General features: G+C 63.9%; 2 protein-coding genes across 4 annotated transcripts; both read right to left on the bottom strand.

Annotated features, from left to right (window-relative positions):
• Positions 1–12: 12 nt before the first annotated feature.
• Positions 13–5,643, bottom strand: CASTOR1 (cytosolic arginine sensor for mTORC1 subunit 1). Of its 3 annotated transcripts, XM_050980658.1 has the most exons (9): positions 5,394–5,591; positions 5,211–5,281; positions 2,766–2,959; positions 2,533–2,665; positions 1,808–1,931; positions 1,158–1,271; positions 988–1,070; positions 774–868; positions 13–693 (listed from the first exon to the last, which is right to left on the bottom strand). In XM_050980658.1, the coding sequence occupies exons 1-9, from the start codon at positions 5,504–5,506 to the stop codon at positions 628–630; spliced, it is 993 nt and encodes a 330-aa protein (XP_050836615.1). In that variant the 5' UTR covers positions 5,507–5,591; the 3' UTR covers positions 13–627. The 3 variants fall into 3 exon arrangements, 1 of the variants encoding a protein (XP_050836615.1); XR_007778925.1 differs by lacking the exon at positions 13–693 and having other exon boundaries at positions 1,808–1,959; positions 5,394–5,643; XR_007778924.1 differs by lacking the exon at positions 13–693 and having other exon boundaries at positions 1,158–1,305; positions 5,394–5,601.
• Positions 5,644–6,886: 1,243 nt separating this feature from the next.
• Positions 6,887–17,946, bottom strand: TBC1D10A (TBC1 domain family member 10A). The gene is made up of 9 exons (XM_030232585.2): positions 17,689–17,946; positions 14,442–14,541; positions 11,242–11,349; positions 10,989–11,095; positions 10,311–10,425; positions 10,031–10,096; positions 8,829–9,018; positions 8,391–8,545; positions 6,887–8,197 (listed from the first exon to the last, which is right to left on the bottom strand). Exons 1-9 carry the CDS (start codon positions 17,886–17,888, stop codon positions 7,805–7,807), a joined length of 1,434 nt encoding a protein of 477 aa, XP_030088445.2. The 5' UTR covers positions 17,889–17,946; the 3' UTR covers positions 6,887–7,804.
• Between the last annotated feature and the right edge of the window lie 59 nt (positions 17,947–18,005).

The following is an 18,005-nucleotide window of genomic DNA, read 5'->3' as shown; positions in this document are numbered from 1 at the left end:
GCTACACAGAAATAAAAATAATAAGAATTTTATTGACTTATCAAAAACTATGTGAAAATACAACTCGTGAGGGGCTCAGAGTCACTGTCACCCCTCCATGACAGGAGACAGCCAGGGCTGGCATTGAACCAGAGCCCTCCCACTGCCCCCATGGAGATTTTTGGGGTGCCAGGGGTAACCCCAGCTCCAGGAATGCTCTCCTCTCTGCAGGGCTGCTCCAGGGCTGTCCCTGAGCATCGTGGTTACCGCTCCCTTCCCAAGGGGACACATTTCATCAGCCCCAGGCTGTCCCCTGCAGCACCACGGTGGCACATCACTGCTCTTTGGCATGTCCGCCCACCATGTCCCCTCCACCTGGACACACCCACTGTCCCTGGGTCACCCACCCCGCACAGGCCAGGCTAGAGGGAGAGGATGGCACCCAGGGACTGACCACTCTCCTGGGGCCAGTGCCCACTGCCACAAGGCCACCACGTCCCCAAAGCCACCACATCCCCAGCACAGAGGGAGCGATGCTGTGCCCAGCTCTGTCCTGTGCTGGGGGATCATTAAAATTCACAATTAATGATGGGGGTGGGAGGAGGAGAGACACCACGCTGGGACAGTCAGCCTGGGGACAGCCAGCCGCTATCTGCCGCTCTCCTGCCGCTGCTGCAGCAGCTGGATGACCTCAGCAATGCCCTCCTCGGGGACCTGCCGGGGGACAGAGGGGGTGTCAGCCTCAGGGGACACCCCGGGGCTGGCAGGGGTCCCGGGGGAGGGGCAGGGCTCACCAGGGCGTGATCGAAGTTGAAGGTGCTGATGTAATAGGCCGAGATGTCGGCGGCCGCCAGGGGCTCCGCGATCTGCGCCACGATGCCACACTCGTCTAGGGGCAAAGGGGCCTCAGGTCGCTGCCATGGGGACATGCGGGGACAGCAGTGCCCCACAGCACCCCCTGGGTGGCAGTGGCACGAGAGGGGACACGGCCACCACGGCCGCACTCACCGAAGCCGAGGGGCTGCCCCCCGATGCGCACCATGCGCCACAGCTCCCCCGTCGAGCTGGTCAGCAGGAGGTCACTGGGGAAGCTGAGGGGGATGAAGCCAAGTGTCACGCCCTCCCTGAGCCCCCAGAGCCAGGGACAGAGGGACAGACGGCCCCGGGATGGCACCTACCGCTTCTGGGTCTCGGCATCCATCACGATGGAGATGTAGCCCTCGATGAGGGAGAAGGAGAAGAAGGTGATGGAGTCGAGGTCTTGGCTGCCGGCAGCTGCATCCCACGGGGGGCTGCCGAGGGGCAAGGGGACACAGAGAGGGGTCACTGCCCCCAAAAAGGGGGGTGGAGAAGGGCTTGGTGGTGGCACTGGGTGTCTGAGCATCATGCTGGGGTGCTGCAGGGTCGGGGAGAGGGGACAGGAGCAGGTGGTCTCCACAGGGTCTGCAACTCACAGGTGACACCAGGTTTTGGGGCATTCTCAAAAGGCCAGGGTCACTCTGGAGCAGGAGCATGCCACCAGAAGGGACCCCCTCCCAGGGGACACAGGAGAACCCCACTAGGAGCATTCCCTCCCCCTAGCACCATTCCCACTGCCTTTCCCAAAGCAACCTCCCCCTGCTTTACAGTCTCCCCCCTGGGATTTGGTACAAGGGTGGCTTTGTCCCTTGTGTCACTCGGTCACTGCACTCACAGTGCAGCTCCAGGGAATTAAAAACCAGTTCGGAAAACATGCCCAGAGTCTGAACACCCGCTGGGACCAGTGTCACCACAGTTCAGGTGGCAGCAGGCAAGAGGCCACCCCCACGTCCCGATCCCCAAGACTCACCTGTGGGAGTAGAAGAGGACGTCGATGAGCATGGTGGCGATGGCGGGCAGCGTGTCGGGGGCCACCGTCAGGACACAGAAGCGCGTCTGGGGGCTCTGCACTGGGTGCAGCGTGGGGCTGGCGGCTGGCAGGGGAACGGCCGCGCGTCAGGCCTGGGGACAGCTCGGGGACAGTCCCGCAGTGCCACCCCGTGGCCACCGCGCCCACAGCCCGAAGTCTCCCAGGGAGCAGAGGGGTGGCCCGGGGATCCCAAAGGATGTGGGTACCACCGGTGGGAGCTGCAGCACATCGGTGGGAACTGGGTGGCCCCAGATGGGCATCTCCAGTGGGAACTGGAGCATCTGGGTGGGGTCCCTCAGATACGGAGGTGGGTGCACATATGCACCACTGGTGGGAGCAGGAGCACCTTGGCAGGGACTTGTGTGGTCCTGGGGACAGGGTGACCATTGGGGGTCCCCCAGGATGTGGGAACCACCTATGGGAGCAGCATCTTGGCAGGGATTGGATGGCTCTGGGACAGTGTGGTCTGGGGACAGAATGGCCTTGGGAGTCCCCCAAAGAGGTGGGTTCCACTGGTGGGAACTGGATCATCTCACTGGGGACTGAGTGGCCCTGGGACAGGGTGGCTCTGGAGGTCCCTCAAGGATATGGGTACCACCAGCTGCACTGGAGCATCTGGGTGGGACCGGGTGGCCCAAGGGGACACAGAGCCAAGTGTCACTCACGTGGCTTGGGCTTGAGGAAGCCATTGCTCATGTCATCGCAGGTGACAGGGACACACTCGCCACCCTCCTCCTTGTAGATGTCGAACTCCCCGGCCAGCGTGTGGATCACCACGGGCAGGTCCCGCTCCCGCACCTGCCCGGGGAGCAGGATCAGGGCCTGCTCTGCCACCCCTCCTCAGGGCACAGAGGGGCCCTTGGGCAGCCAGCCATGTGTCCCCTTGCCCATGTCTCACCAGGACAAAGTCGGTCTGGTACGTGGAGAGCATCAGCACCGAGACGTGGTGCTCGGCCAGCGGTGCGATGACCGAGCGCGCAATCTTGGTGACACCAGTGGCCTGGCAGCCGGGGGGCTCCCGCCCGTTGGAGACAAAGCTGAGCACCAGCCACGTGGAATCTGCCACCTGCATGAACTCAGAGGGTGGCAGCTCTGCGAGGGACAAGGGACATTGAGGCAGGCAGCTCTGCAGGGCTCGGAACAGCCAGACACAGAGCCAGTGCCAGCTCAGGCACTGCATGCCACACTGTCCCCTGGGTGATCCCCCAGGTGTGGAGACGCTGGTTTGGGGGTGCAGATCCACAGGTGGAATGAGCCAGATAGGGCTCAGCTGCTCCACACTGGGATCTGGCCACAGGGACGAGGAGGGCCAAGGCTAAGCCCCCCAAACCCTAAGATGTGTCACTTTTCCACATGCCAGCACCCCAGATGGGTGCAGGGGGGTGTTGGCATTGCACCCCAAAACCAGCACCACCAGGGCTGTGGGACTGCCCAGCTCATCCTCTGCCCCCAGGAACCCCCAGCCCAGTGCCCACCATGAGGGATGTTCAGGGATGCACACAGGGCACTGGAGGGGAAAAGGCGAGGGTCACCCCACCATCCTGGGGGTCTCAGCACCTGGTGCCAGCCTGGTGGAGAAAGCCCAGGCTGGCAGAGGGGCACAGCTGCTTCCCAAAAATCTGCTGGTGTTGGCAGGCTGGGCATAGGCCAGCTGCTCCTGCCTCCCACCCCCCTTGCTCCCACCCTCCTGCCCAGGAGAGGGGCTGGCACTGCTGGGGCACCCGAGGACTCAGCCAGGCTGCCTCCTCCCCTCTGGGCTCCTCTTCCCAGCACGGGGCAGGCCAGGGCCCCCAGGGGGTCTCCAGTCTACTCCTCCCATGAAGGAAAGATGGGAGCAGCTCCCATGGGAGATCACACAAGCCCCCAGCCCTTCAGTGGGCATCTGGCACCCAGGCCCAGCTGAGACCCCAGACTCATCACACCAGTGGTGGGGGGGAGGTCGCACGGAGGGAGGGTCCGGCATGCACTGAGGGGGACCCTCAGGGGACAGGCTCTGTACCCCGCTCCCAAACTCGGCACGGGGCAGGGCGGGAGCGGGGCCGGATCCAGGGCCCGGCGGGTGTTCCCAGCGCCTGTTCCTGTGCAGGAAGCGCCAGAACAGCCTCGGCTCCGGCCCAGGGCCCAGTGCTGGGAACAGGGGGGTGGGACAGGGACTCGGGGACATGGGGACCTGTCCCAGAGCTCTGTGTTTAATTGCTTTTCAACACCACCCTGGGCGAGGCTGAATGCAAGGGGACCTTGCTGTCGCTGTGTCACCCACCCCAGGGCTTTACCCTGATCCCAAGGGAATGGGGGGGGGGGGCAGCTCTCCTCTGCTGGGGGTCTCCTTCCACCCCGGCAGCAGGGGGACACTGACAGCCCCCAGCCAAGGGGGGTTCGGAGGGCACTGCGGGGCCACAGGCTCACAGGACCATTGTTCAGCACTTCCCGCCCTCCCCTCGGGATTGAGGAATACTTGTCTGCAGGCCCCAAAATAAAACAATACATGGGGAACAGCTCCGGCTCTGGGAGCGGGAGTGCCTGGGACACGGTCCTGTTTCACAGCACAAGGAGGTGAGCCTGGTACCTGGCCGTGAGCGCCCGTGGCCGGAGCGCTGACCCTTGTTCCTTGGGTCACGGCCAAGGCTCCGCTGTGCCCAGCTCCTGCGGCCTCGGCAGGAAGGTCTGGGTGTGGGAAGGCGGGCCGGGATCCGGACCCTCCGGCTCAGCCTGTTGGGCCGGTACCGCGGCAGGGCTGGCGGTGAGGGTGATGCACGGCACGCGCCGGGTCACCGGCGGTGGGGACGTCACCAAATGGCACCTCCCTGGGAGAGGGACTGGCTTGGAAGGGATCAAACCGCTCCAGGACACCCCAAAAGCTGGACCCTGCTGCCGGACAGGGCTCACCCCTGCAGCCTGGCTGGGCCTGTGCTTTGCCCTCCTCTGCCAAAGCTCCAGTTGGCCCTCACCGGGAGGAGGGACGGGATGAAATTGGACGCGGGAATGATGACAGGAGCGCTGCCAGAGCCTGGAGCGCTGCCCGCGGGCATCCCGGGAGGTGCCTGCGCCCTGCCGAGAGCACCCGGGCTTCGGCTGGCACTTCAGCCCGGTGCCACGAGCCGGGTGACGGCTCGGCCCGGGACGGGCTGTCGGAGCGAGGGCAGCCACGCCGGGAGAGCCTCGGCCGGGCAAGCCGGTACATCCCCGGCGCAGGCGCCGAGGGGACGGGATGGGCATGTTCCGAGGGAGCCAGGCACAAGCCAGGACTCGCCCCCTGCGGCCCAGGCGCGGAGCCGGGCTGGGGACGCGCAGAGCCCGTGCCTGCGGTGCCAGCCTGCCCTGCCAGGGGGCCATCGCTCGGTACCTTTGAAGCCCTCCTCGTCCAGCATCACCGTGTAGTCCTCGGGGGTCTCAGTCAGGCTGAAGAACTTGCATCTGAAGCAGAAAAAATCGGTGCTGCTGACCTCAAAACCGCCGGCGTCTCCCGGGGCCAGGAGTCGGGGGAAGAAGAGGAGGAGGAGGGTGGTGGGGGGAGAAAAGCCGGTACCGGCAGCGCTGGGGCAGGAAGAGCAGCTTGAGCAGCGGGTGAGTGTAGAGCCAGAGCCCGCGGCGGGCCAGGCTCAGCACCCGCACCCGGTGCTCCAGGATGTGCAGGTCCATGGCGGCCGCGCCGCCCCGGGAACCGCCGCCGCCGCCGCCGCTATAAGGGCGGACACGGGACCGCCCCGGAACCGCCCCGCATCGCCCCGGGACCGGCCCAGGACCGCCCCGCATTGCCCCGGGACCGGCCCAGGACCGCCCCGCATTGCCCGGGGACCGGCCCAGGACCGCCCCGCATTGCCCCGGGACCGCCTCGCATCGCCCCGGAACCGCCCCGCCTCGGTTCGTCAACGCCCTGTGACCGCCCTTATCTCCCGGTGACCGATCCGGGAACGCTCCGCATCTCACTGGGACCGCCCTGTGACCGACTGCCTGGGCCGGCACCGCCCCGGGACAAGCCCGGCACCGCCCCGGGACAAGCCCGGCACCGCCCCGCACTGCGAGAAAGGCAACGACCCGGGCCCGGCGCTCCGGGAGCAGCTGCAGTTCAGAGCCCCGGGATATGCGCACTGGAGACCCGGGATAGCCGCGCCGGAGCCTCGGAACCAGCCCCAATACAGAACTCCATGGTGCCGTCCAAATTCACACCCCGTCCAAATTCAGCGCCCCGGGGTGCCTGGAGCAGCTCAAACTCAGAGTCCCGGGGTACCCCCAAACTGCAGCCCTGGGGGTGCCCAAACCAGCCTCAATTCAGCAGCCCTGAGGGTGCCCAAGGAGACCCTCCGGGAGCCACTGCCAACCCCATTCCACCCCCAGCACCCAGCCGGGTCCCACATGCTCAACACCAGGCCTGGAGAGGAGATTCACCAAACCAGGACCACCCCCAGGAAAAAGGATGTTCTGGAGGGAGGAATGGAGGTTGGGGCAGAATTTCTGCCTGCTGGAAGAATGAATGATGGCCTGGGCACCATTTTGGGATGGGAAGCTGAGTTCTGGGGTGTCATGGCATTAATTAGGGGTCCCCTGGCTCTGTTCAGCCACAGGAGCTGTGACAGTGGGAGAGGGGGAAAGGCCTGGGTGCTGGGATGGGAGTGCACCAGAGCCTGGCAGCCACCACTATCACAAGTTAGGGCAGGTCTCAGTCTCCTCCCATTCCACTTCAAACGGGCAGCCCCAAGGCTAGGTGAGACAGCAGGGCTGGGCCACCCTCTGCGGTGACAGAGCAGTGACAGAGCAGTGACAGCAGCGTGGCCCTTCCCAGGACACTGCCCAGCACCTGCCCCCCAGGACAAGGGCAGCCAGGGGAGATGGACCCAGGGAAGGGTGCATGCCAGGGTCAGTGTCCAGTGCAAATGGGATGCAGGGGAGGGTGCCCCCTGGGACAGAGAACCATGGGTAGGGTCCAGGTCAGGGTGCCCCCCAAAGCAAGTGGGAGGTGACACCCTTGCCTCTTGCCCCCCTCCAACCCCATCCCAGGCCAAGAGAGGTGGGAGCCAGGGCTGCGCCTTTACACACTCGCTTTATTGACCCCTTTGTACAAAACTGCTTTTCCCGCTTTATTTTACAAACCCACCACCCACCCTCGGGGAGGGCAGGGGGGGCAGAGGGGACCCCACAACCAGGGAGCACCTGGCTGCTGCTCACCCAGCCCCTCTCACCTGTGCTGGTGCCTGGGGGGAGGCAGCAGTGGTGGGGTGAGCCCTGGCAGGGTAAACACTCCCGCTGAGCTGTGGGGAACTTGGGGATGGGAGGGGATGGGATGGGGGGGCTTTAGCCCCAAAACTCGGCATCAAATCCCGCTGCCTCTAGCGCATCCTGCCTCGGTCCCTGTCCTGCCTCGGACGAATAATAAATAGGCTCAGTGAGTAGGTAAGTTGGGTACTACATAAAGGGCTACAGCTTGATATATCCTCACTAGATAAGAGGGGGGCGAGGGGTCCCAGGGCTCCTTGTGTACCCCCAGTGCCCCGCGCCAGGCCTAAGTGCTCGGGAACCGGGGCTGGGGCTGCCCGGCTGGCGCAGGGTGGGGGCTACAAGAGGGACCCGGGGGGTGATGGGTCGAGGGGCTCTGGGACGGGGAGAAGGGCCCGAGGGGCAGCCCAGCCCCCCAGTATGGGGAGGGAGCTCGGGTGGCTCAGCCACCCCCTGCCCGGGCTTCCACCGCTCGTGGTGCCAGCACCCTGCGGGGTGGGCACCCAGCGCAGACCCACGGTGTCCCCTTTGGTCACCACACCTGGCCAAGCTCCACAGATGCCCCGAGAGGGCCACGCTGTTCTCACGGAGCCGCACGGCCCCCCTGTCCCATCCCTCCAACTCAGAGCCCCCAGCGCCGGGTGCCAGGGGTCCCCCTCGGTGTCCTCGCGCCCGGGTCCGAGCGCAGCCCCGCTGAGCCCGGCTGCCCGGGGTGTGGGCCGGGCCCTACAAGTACGTGTCCTCGCTCTCCCGGGAGCTCAGGCTCTCCTTGGACTGGTGGTGGGGGGAGACCTGGGGGTGCAGCAGCTCCCGGGTCGTGCCAGGCGCCCCGTTGCCCTCGGCCCCGGGGCCGTTGGCAGGACTGGTCGGGCCCTTTTCCCGGCTCTTCTCCTTGCTCTTGCGGGCCTTGGGCACGGGGGCGGGCCCGGGGGAAACGATGATGGAGGGGACGGGCTCAAGCGCCTTGCGCGGCGCGGGCTCCGCCTCGCTGATGGCCTTGGCGCCGTGCAGGCGCGGGGGGGACTTGCACTGCAGCTCTCCGTGCGTCTCCCGCCACTTCTTCAGCTGGATCAGGTGCTCCCGCTCGATCTGACGCTCTGTCACCGGCAGCTCGATGACCTGCGGGGACACTTGTGCCATCAGCGACAGTGCCACCGGGGCTGGGTGTGGGATCCCCCTCAGGGCACAGGCCACTGCTAACCGAGCTTTTTGGGAGCTCCTTCCCATGCTCCACCCACCCAGGGACAGCCCAGTCTGGCAGCACTGGCCAGCTGGCCAGCACTGGGCGCCCAGTCCGTCCCCAGCACCTCACCTCCTGCACCAGGAAGGCCTCCTGCATGATTTTGGGGCTGAGGGCCCTCAGCCTCTCCATGGTCTCATACTGGCCCTGGCAGGATTTGAGCTTGTCTGAGGAGCCCAGGGTGTGTTTGAGTAGCACCAGGCCCACCCGGAAGATGATCTTCACTCCTGCAAATGGAGACGTGAGACAGTGAGTACCAGGCAAGACAGGGTGACAATGCCACCATGTCCCTCAAATGCCGTGGGGCAGCAGATCCCAGTCCCACTAAGAGTCAGGACATGCAAGAGGGTCAATTTGGGATGTACATGCCTCCTAACCCCCAGGAAAACAGCCCACATCCACCCCAGGCATGTGGCTGCCGGAAACCTGCCCTGCTGCAGGTCCCATGGCTGTGGGGAGTGTAGTCACCCCCCAGGAGGAGGAGGAGGAGGAGGAGGGTTGGGCTCCCACCTTCACAGAAGAACATGTCCCAGACGCGCAGGACGGAGCTCCAGGGCAGCGTGCGGGAGAAGGCGCACATGAACCACTCCGTCATGTACAGGATGGGGTCAATCTTCTGCTTGCTTAGGTGCTTGTAGGCCACAGGTGAGACCTTGTGCAGCAGTGAGAAGAGGATCTGTCCGTCCAGCTGGATGGCTTCCTGCAGGGACAGGGACCAGCATCCCAGTGAGTACCCCAACCCTGGGATCAGCCCCCAGTGCCTGGCCCCAGCAGGGGCAGCCAACCCTCTACACCTAATATGAGCAAAGCTGTGTCCCATGGATGTTGCTCTGAGCCCCCATCCCAGAATGTGAAATGCTTCTGGGAGCCACAGCACAACAGGGAGACTCTGGGAATACCCAGCCTCTCTCCAGACCCTTTCTTTCCCCAGGGTGAGGAGCTGGAAAAAGTTTTTGACCTAGAGATTCAGAATTGTGGAATGGTTTGGAAGAACATTAAAACTCATCACATTCCACCCAACTGCTATGTGGTACCTTCCACTATCCCAGGTTGCTCCAAGCCCTAACCTCGCCTGGAACACTTCCAAGGATAGGGTGGCCACAGCTGCTCTGGGCACCCTGTGCCAGGGCCTGCCACCTTCCCAGGGAACAATTCCTAATTCCCAATATCCCATCCATCCCCACCCTCTGGCAGTGGAAGCCATTCCCTGTGTCCTGTCCCTCCATCCCTTGTCCCCAGTCCCTCTGCAGCCCTCCTGGAGCCCCTTTAGGCCCTGGAAGGAGCTAGAAGGTCTCCCTGAAGCCTTCTCTTCTCCAGGCGAACACCCCCAGCTCTCTCAGCCTGGCTCCAGTGCAGAGGGCCTCCAGCCCTCAGAGCAGCTCCATGGATTCCTCTGGACTTGCTCCAGCAGCTGCAGGTCCTTGCTGTGCTGGGCCCCAGGGCTGGGGCAGCTCTGCAGGTGGGGTCTCACCTGGGTGGGGGAGAGGGGCAGAATCCTCCCTCCCCTGCTGCCCACACGGGGGGCTCAGCCCAGGACACACGGCCACGGTGTGGCCAACCCTCACCCAGCAGCACCCCAAAGTCCTTCTCCTCAGGGCTGCTCCTGATCCCTTCATCCCCAACCCAGACTGATCCCGGGGGTTGCCCCAGCCCAGATGCAACACCATGGAGGTCCCTGCCACTGCTGGATGCACCATGAGCCCTTTACTCACCAGTTTCTCGCTGTAGTAGCCAGGGAGGTACTTCTCACAGATCTGCACCAGGCACCAGAACGCTTGCTGCAAGCCAAGGGACAGCAAGTGAGCACCCAGAGGACATCCCTGCAGCCCACTCCCTGCTCCTAGGGACCACGGGAGAGGGTGGGAAGCAGCAGAGCACCCCTGGGGCACTTTGGGTTGCCCTGAGCCGGGCACCCCACTCATCAGCACCCCCCAAGGGACCCCACACCCTCTGGGAGGTGCCAGCTCTGTCCCCTGAGCCGCGTGCCCGTACCTCGGCTGGCATGTGCATGAGCAGGACGGCGGCGATGGGCGCCTGGGCCTGGCAGTACCCCTCCTCCGGGCGGTACAGCGTGTACGCCTTCAGCACCCGGAACAGGTCCTGCTGCCTGCAGAGACACCCGGGCACGCACAGCTGGGCACACGGCACGCACGTGGCCCAGCAGCCTTCCCCGTGCATGCCAGGCACGAGCCTGGCTCAGTCCCTGGCTGAGATCCCTTTTCCACACAAACCCGGGGCTACAGGACACAACAGCTCTGAGAAGCTCAGCCCACAGAGTGCAGATCCTGCCTGGATCTGGGAGTTGAGGCATGGAGAGAACCACCCTGCCCACAGTGAGCCATGGACAGGTAGGGACCCAGCTGCAAGCACAGGGGCACAGGCACTCCCCAACATATTGGGAGCAGCATTTTCCTGGTGAAATGGAGGCCACAGGCTGCCACCTCCTCCCTCTGCCCTCCTGTCATGGCAATTCCCACCCCACTGGGTGTCAGAGCTGGCCTGAGCCATCCTGTTTTCAGCCAGTGGATGGTCTGCAGCTGTGGTAGTATAGGGAATGTTGGAGGAATGGGGAGGACACTGGGGACATGAGTGTGGCTCCATGAGCTGGAACAGACAGTGCCCACCCCTTCCATGGCCGCTGAGGGCTGGACACACAGTAGCTCCACATACCCATGGCCTCCACGTGAAACGAACATCTCATGGAAGGGGAACTGCCGATGGAGATCCCGCTCGATCACATCCAGCCACTTTGGATCTCCTGTGAGGAGGTCCAGTTCCTGGGGAGGGCAAGACTGCGGTGAGCAACATCCTAGACACCCCCCTCAAGATGTCTGAGATCCCAACATACACCCAAGCCTGAGCAGGAGCCACCCCAGCACTGCCCCCTCCCTGGTGGTGCAGGAGGGTTCCCAGCAGGACTCACATCAAACTTGCCCATGTTCTGCTCCAGCTTGACCTTGCTCCCAGAGAGGTACTGCCAGGCACGGCCCCGCAGCGAGGGCGGGATCCCCTTCTGGCACCGCAGACGGATCTGTGGGAGAGACACAGCCGTCAGGGGAAACCACAGAGCGCCGGCAAACAAAGAGACTCCCGGGGCAAGGGGGGAGCCGGGCCAGCACCACGGCCACAGGCTGGTCCTGTGCTGCTTCCCAAACAAGGAGAAGTGTCCCTGAGCCCCTGGGATGCAGGGATGCCAGCTGGAATGACAGTCAAGCACCAGCAGCACGGGGGAGCTGCCAGAGGCCCGGCAGAGGCTTTGTGGCTTGCAAAGAGCTCCAAACAAGCCTGGCACTGCCTCCAAGCTGGATCCTGCTGGGAGCTGGAAAAGTCAACTCTGGAGTCAAGGTGGGGAGTGAGTGGCTCTGTCCCACATGGGAAGTACTGAGAACACAGGGGAGGCTCCCTAACCCCCAGTCCAGCCCCCCACCCCCCCGTGGGGCCATGGAAAGCAGGGATGTGCACCCTGACAAGTGCCTCAGTCTTTCCACCTGCTCATCCTGGGCAGAAGGGTGGGTCTGGTTCTGTCTCCATGCATGGCCAGATCCTCAGGCCCTGGAGCCAGCTCCATGCCCACAGTTTCCTGTGCCCCTGGTTTCCTTGGCACTGGGCACCGGCCAGGACCAAAGTCCAGGCAAGGCAGTCGGTGCCTACCCTGCATGGGGAGCTGAGCCAGTTTAGCCCTGGTGCTCCCTACACCAGCAGGGACCAAAAGCGAGCCCCCAGCATCCTACTCCAACTCCTCATCACAGCAGCAGCTCCAAATCACACAATGATGGAATGGTTTGGGTTGGCAGGGACATTAAAGACAATCTCATTCCATGGGCAGGGTCCCCTCCCACTATCCCAGGCTGCTTCAAGCCCTGTCCAACCTGGCCTTGGACACTTCCAGGGGCAGCCACAGCTGCTCTGGGCACCCTGTGCCAGGGCCTGCCCACCTTCCCAGGGAATAATTCCTGCCCAATATCCCATCCATCCCTACCCTCTGGCAGTGGGAAGCCATTCCCTGTGTCCTGTCCCTCCAGCCCTTGTCCCCAGTCCCTCTCCAGCTCTCCTGGAGCCCCTTTAGGCACCAGCTCTCCTAGCCTGGCCTCAGAGCAGAGGGCTTCCAGCCCTCAGAGCATCTCTGGTGCCTCTGGCTTCTCTCCAGCACCTCCACATCCTTATGTGTCCTTTTCCCTACAGTCCTCAGCCAGGGTATGCAGCAAGATAGGCCCCACAAGCTTTCTGCACAGTCACCCCCCACAACACCCTGCAAAACCCTAGCACAGCCTCCCCTCCTCATGTCCCTGCTCAGGTGGCACATGCTAGCTGTGCCTGAGCTCTGAGAGCAGTGGCCAACAGCTCCCAAATCCTCTCCTGCCTGCCCAGGGCTGTGTTACCCTGGTTGCTGGAGCAGCTGAGGAGCAGGTGGATGTTTTCAAGCACAGTACCATCACCTCCCCAGGGGTTTGCTGCTCCCTCACTGGTTGTTTGCACGGGCAGGTCCCTTTGTGCTGGCAGGAAACACAGTGGATGATGCCCAGGGCTGCTGTGGGCAGCTCCATGGCTGCTGACAGCTCCCATTTCCAGCCAGCTCCCCTTCCTGCTGACTGAGCTGCCAGGAAGGAAACCGCCTCACTGGGTTTTGGTTGGGCAGCCCCTCCAGCTGGCTGGGCCAGCACTGCTGGGGCCGAGCAGCTCATCCCCTTGGACCCACGTGGGGTCCTGCCATCACCCCCACACAATCCCACCGTGAACTTCCAGAGAACGGGAATGTGTCTGGGCTGAGGGATGCTGAAAGCAAGGTGAAGTTGGAGTGCTGCCCGTGCCGGGAGAGCAGTGGGAGCTGCCCACCCACACGTCTGCCCTCCTTCCAGCACACGGTGCTGGCACAGTGCAGCACCATGAAGGATGTGGGGTCAGGCTCTGCTGGGATCAGGGCCAGGCAGGGAGCGTTTTGGGATGCTGGAGCAGTGCAGGTGTGAGCAAGCCTGGCAGGAGCTGGCCCAGGGATCCATGGGCTGCCTGCCAACCCTGGTGAGGCAGCCAGAAAAGTACTGGGGTTTTTCAGAGGCTCAGGGAGCTCCCCCAGAGCAGCAGGGACCTGCACCAAGCAGGTTCCTGCCAGACCAAGGATAGTTGACAGTATCCAAGGCCAGGCCTGGCAGCCTTCCCTGAGCAGCCCCAGAGATACAGGCACAGAGCAGCATTCCAGAGCAGCCTCTCCAAAGCTCCAGGCATGGATTTCTGCTGCAGGACAGACCATACAGCACATCAGCCCCATGGAGACTCTCAGAGGCTTGGCCCAAGCACAAGGGAACTGCTGTGCCAGGCACAGGGCTGCTGGAGCCCTCACCCCATCCCAGAGGGCACTCTGTGGCACATGGCTGGACAGTGGCAGAAATAGCTCATGGAACAAAGCGCCCGCCTGCCGTGGCCCAGAAAACTCTCCCAAATCCTTTAAGAGCAGCCAAGAAACAGATGAGGGATTCCAGTGTCATTCACCAGGCACTGAGTAGGGACAGCACTCTGGACACACTGAGGAGACTCTGCCAGCATGGGGAGGAGGATAAGGAGAAGGTCCTTCGGCCACTCTGGCACAGCTGTCCCATGCCAGCAGCCTCACTGCTCCCAGCAGACACACAGCCGCAACCCTGGACTTGCTGCATCCCAATTCCTGCCTCAACTGCAGGCTCAGGGATCAGGGTGCACCAGCAAATCAAACCATGGAGCCAGCACACCAGGAGTCTCCCAGGACCCCCGTTCACAGACCAGTGTCACATGCATCAGACTCAAACATTTCCTACACCGAGCTTTTTTTGGTCTGCAAGATGCTCAGAACAGAAGTTTCCATGAGCAAACAATTCCCATAGCTGCCTGCAGGCAGCCAAAGAAGCCCTAGGAAGGACTCCAGCCCAGCAGGGAAGAGTTGGAGGCAGAAGTGGGCTGGCTCGGGACCACCCAGCCCCCCAGGCTCCAGTTTCCAAAGAGAGTGAACAGCCCATTCCAGCCAACGGCATCATCCGAAGGCACACAGACGCCTGTCTGCAGGGAACCAGTGACACCAGGCTGCCCCAAAGGGACACCGCTGTGCCTGGCTGTCCCTCACTGCCACCTCCCAGAGGCGACACGGCCGTCACTTACCTTCTTGTGTTTCTTGGCCATCCACTTGTCCCAGTTGTTGAGCATATCCAGCCACTTAGACTCCCGCTGCCGGAGCACCTCCAAGGGCACCTCCTCCAGCCTGTGGGACCAGGAGGAAGAGGCCGATCAGTGGGTGCCTGGCCCTCTGTACGGTGCCGAGCCCCCTGGCCTCCCAAGCACCCTGGGTGCCCCCCATGCCCAGGTGGCTGCACCCTTCAAGGCGCAGGGCTCAGGACACGCTCGACAGCGCCGGTGTTTCGGCAGCTGCCGGAAGCACTCGCCACCCATGAGTGAAGTCACTGCACCAGCAGAGCAGCTCAAACCTCTCAGAAGCAGCCTGCACTGCACACAGCACGTGCTGCAGCATCCCCAGGGGCATGCCAGGAAGGTGAGGGATGAGCAAGACCTGATCCCTGTGGCAGGGGCCAGCTGCACACAGAGAGAGCCGGGGCCATAAGCATCATGTCATTCACACAGCTCCAGCCACACTGCGCTCCCAATGCCTGGCGCTGCTCCAGGCCCGGCGCCGAGCCCGGACCAGGGTCCCTTAGGAGGGAGGGGAGTGTTTTCCAGAAACGGCTCAGTCTAGCCAGGGAATCCGATTTAACCCTGCTGAGGCAGGGGGGATGCTGCTGTGATGCCGAAGCCGGCACTGCAGCCTCCAGCCCCCCGTGGCACCGCATCTGTGCAGAGCTGGGTGACAGGCAGCTCGGGCAGGCCCAGGCAGGGACATCCAAGGAGAGCAGTCACTCCTTCAAGCCATCAGTCAAGACTCAATGCCTTCCCAGGCTCTGCTCCACGCTGTCCTGTGGCCACGCCAATCTCAGGAAGAGTCAGATCCTTCCTGAGGACCCGAGGCCAGTGGCCTGGTGCTGAGCATCCTCCAGAACCCAGCCCCACTACAGGACATGCAGGCCCTGCCTCCTCCCTCCACATGCTGAGCCGGAAAGCAAGCGGCAGGGTAAGCCCAGGGCCGCATCCAGCTGGCAGCGCTGCCCCACGACCTGCCCAGCCCTTCCCCGCCGAGTCCCACCCACCACAGCGGGTCGGACGGGGCGAGCGCGATTGTTCTGAGAGCAAACCCGCTCCCAAAGGATCTGCTTTGCTTGGCTCCCCACCCTCCCCAGCACGGCCAGGCATGGCCGGCAGCTCCCCAGCCCGGCACGGGGATGGAGGCAGCGCTGGCCTCCAGCCGGGGCTCCGCGAGGCGTGGGAAGCTCAGGAGCGCGGGATGCTGGATACAGGAGCTGGCCGTGGGCCTGCTGGAGCTCTGCCAGCACAGACTGGAAGCTGTTCCCAGCTGATGGCTGCTTGGCAGCGGGCAGGGAGCGAGGACCGGCTGCATTTCATATGGCCCAGGCGGGAGGGTGGGGGCACTCCAGGCGGGGAAGTGACGGGATGCCCGATGCCGGGATTGCGCTCCTCTGCATCCACACTGGGTGACATCCCCACAGCTCAGCCCTTCGCGGTGCCCTCACACTGTCCATGGATGCTCGGATACCCTGCCTGCCCATCCTTTGCCTCCCCTCCCATGCTGGGAAAATCCAACTCTGGCAGCCACAGCAGGAGGTCATGTATTCCCCCTTCATCCCCTCCTGGACAGACAATGAGCCAATAAAAGCCTGGAATAGGCCCCAGCACATCTGTGGGATGCTGCAGGAGGTTCAGTGCCCAGTGACTTCAGCCACCATACTGTCAGCACCTGTGGGAGCAGCCACTGGTCTCCAGCACCACGACGGTCATCCAGAGCCGCTGCTGCCTGCTGCAGGGACAGGGACACCTACCCCAGGGACAGCCACAGTAACGACAGCCAGGACAAGTGTCTCCTAAATGTGGTGTGTAGCCAGGACAGGGTGCAGCACCACGGGAAGGAGAGGTCACACCACTCCCAGAGAGCCGAGGGACAAGGTTTATCACCCGGTGTGATGCACCTTGCCCAGCGCCAACATTCCAACTTCCAGCACCTTTTCACCCCGCAGACCCACCCAGTAACACCCACAGGCTATGGGGGGTGAACACTGCTCCTCATAGACAGGGAAACTGAGGCAAAGCTGGCAGCAGAGCACCTAGGTGGGCAAAACTCAGGGAGTGCGCTCCAGGCGATGTCCCAGCAGGGGAGGAGCTGGCTGCCACACGCTGTTCCCGCTGCCACCCTGACTTTCTCTGGGCGTTGCTGTGAAAGCAGGGCCAGGAAGGCAAACGCCAAACACGCTGCCGAACCAGCTCGACAGCAACAGCACATTCCTGGGTGTCAGCACCGCCCTGGGGCCCAGTGCCTCGGGTTAGCCTCACTTCCTCCGAGGGTTTCCTCTGCGGAGTGGGGTGACCATGGTGCCCAGCACTGCCAACAAGGGGTCCTTGGAAAGACACCATGGCCTGGCCTCCTTGGCTTGACAGAGGCCAAAAGTCCACTGGAATGAGTGCCTGGAGCTGTACAGACACTGACCTCGTGTGCTGGCAGCTCCCCGATCCCAAATGGGACGGACACCACTTCCCAGCCATTCGCCCTTTTCAGAGGGAGATGGGACAGCTGGAACAGCTTCTGGGGCTCTTCACACAGCCATCACAACATCATGGAATGGTTTGGGGTGGAAGGGATCTTAAAGCTCACCCAATGCCACCCCCTGCCATGGGCAGGGACACCTTCCACTATCCCAGGTTGCTCCAAGTCCCATCCAGCCTGGTATTGGGCACTGCCAGGGATCCAGGAGCAGCCACAGCTGCTCTGGGCACCCTGTGCCAGGGCCTTAGCACCCTCACTGGGAACGATTTCTCCCAGATATCCTATCTAACCCTGCCCTCTGACAGAAGGAAACCATTCCTCCTTATCCTGTCACTGCAGGTCCTTGCCCAAAGGCAGGAGTCCAGCTTCCCTTACAACCCCTTTAGGCACTAGAACGGGTTCTAAGCTCTTCTCGGAGCCTTCTTCAGCCTGAACACCCGCAGGTCTCAGCCTGGCTCCCTTGTTCACATACCGGCTGCTGCGGCCTCCGCCACGGGCACGAACGATGCCTGACAGCGGTCCCGGGCGGCCCCGCGCCCAGCCCGGGGGCGGCGGGGACAAATCCCCCCGGGGCGGGGAGAGCAGCGGCCGGCCCGGCCCAGCCCCAGGCCCGGCCCTGCGGGGGCCGAGCGGCCGGAGCCGACTGGGCCGGGCCTGGGGCGGCTCCTCTGCGCCTCGGCGCCCCAGTGTCCCCCCGGCCCCTCACGACCACGGCCCCGGCCCCCCCCTCACGGCCCCACTCACGTCCCCTCGGCGCCGCGGCTGCCTACGATGAAGCCGAACTTATCGACGCGCCGCTCCTCGGGGCCGCCGCCGTTGATCTCGGAGTCGGAGCCGAGCGAACTAAGCTCATCGCCACCAGGGTCGGCGAGGCTCTCGCGGGTGCCCGCCAGGCTGCGCCCGCCGGGCGAGCTGGGCCCGCCGCCCCCGCGGCTCTTGGCCATGGCGGCGCCTCAGCGGCGGCGCGGCCGCTCCGCCATGCCGGGACACGGCGGCGGCCACGCCCCGCCTTGGCCACGCCCCCTCCCTGCACCGCCATTGGGCGGGAGCAGGGACTCGCC

Source organism: Serinus canaria, chromosome 15 (assembly GCF_022539315.1).
Source record: "Serinus canaria isolate serCan28SL12 chromosome 15, serCan2020, whole genome shotgun sequence".
Lineage (NCBI taxonomy): Eukaryota > Metazoa > Chordata > Aves > Passeriformes > Fringillidae > Serinus > Serinus canaria.
The sequence above is the reverse complement of the archived record's forward strand: the minus strand, read 5'-3'. Positions and strand labels throughout refer to the sequence as shown.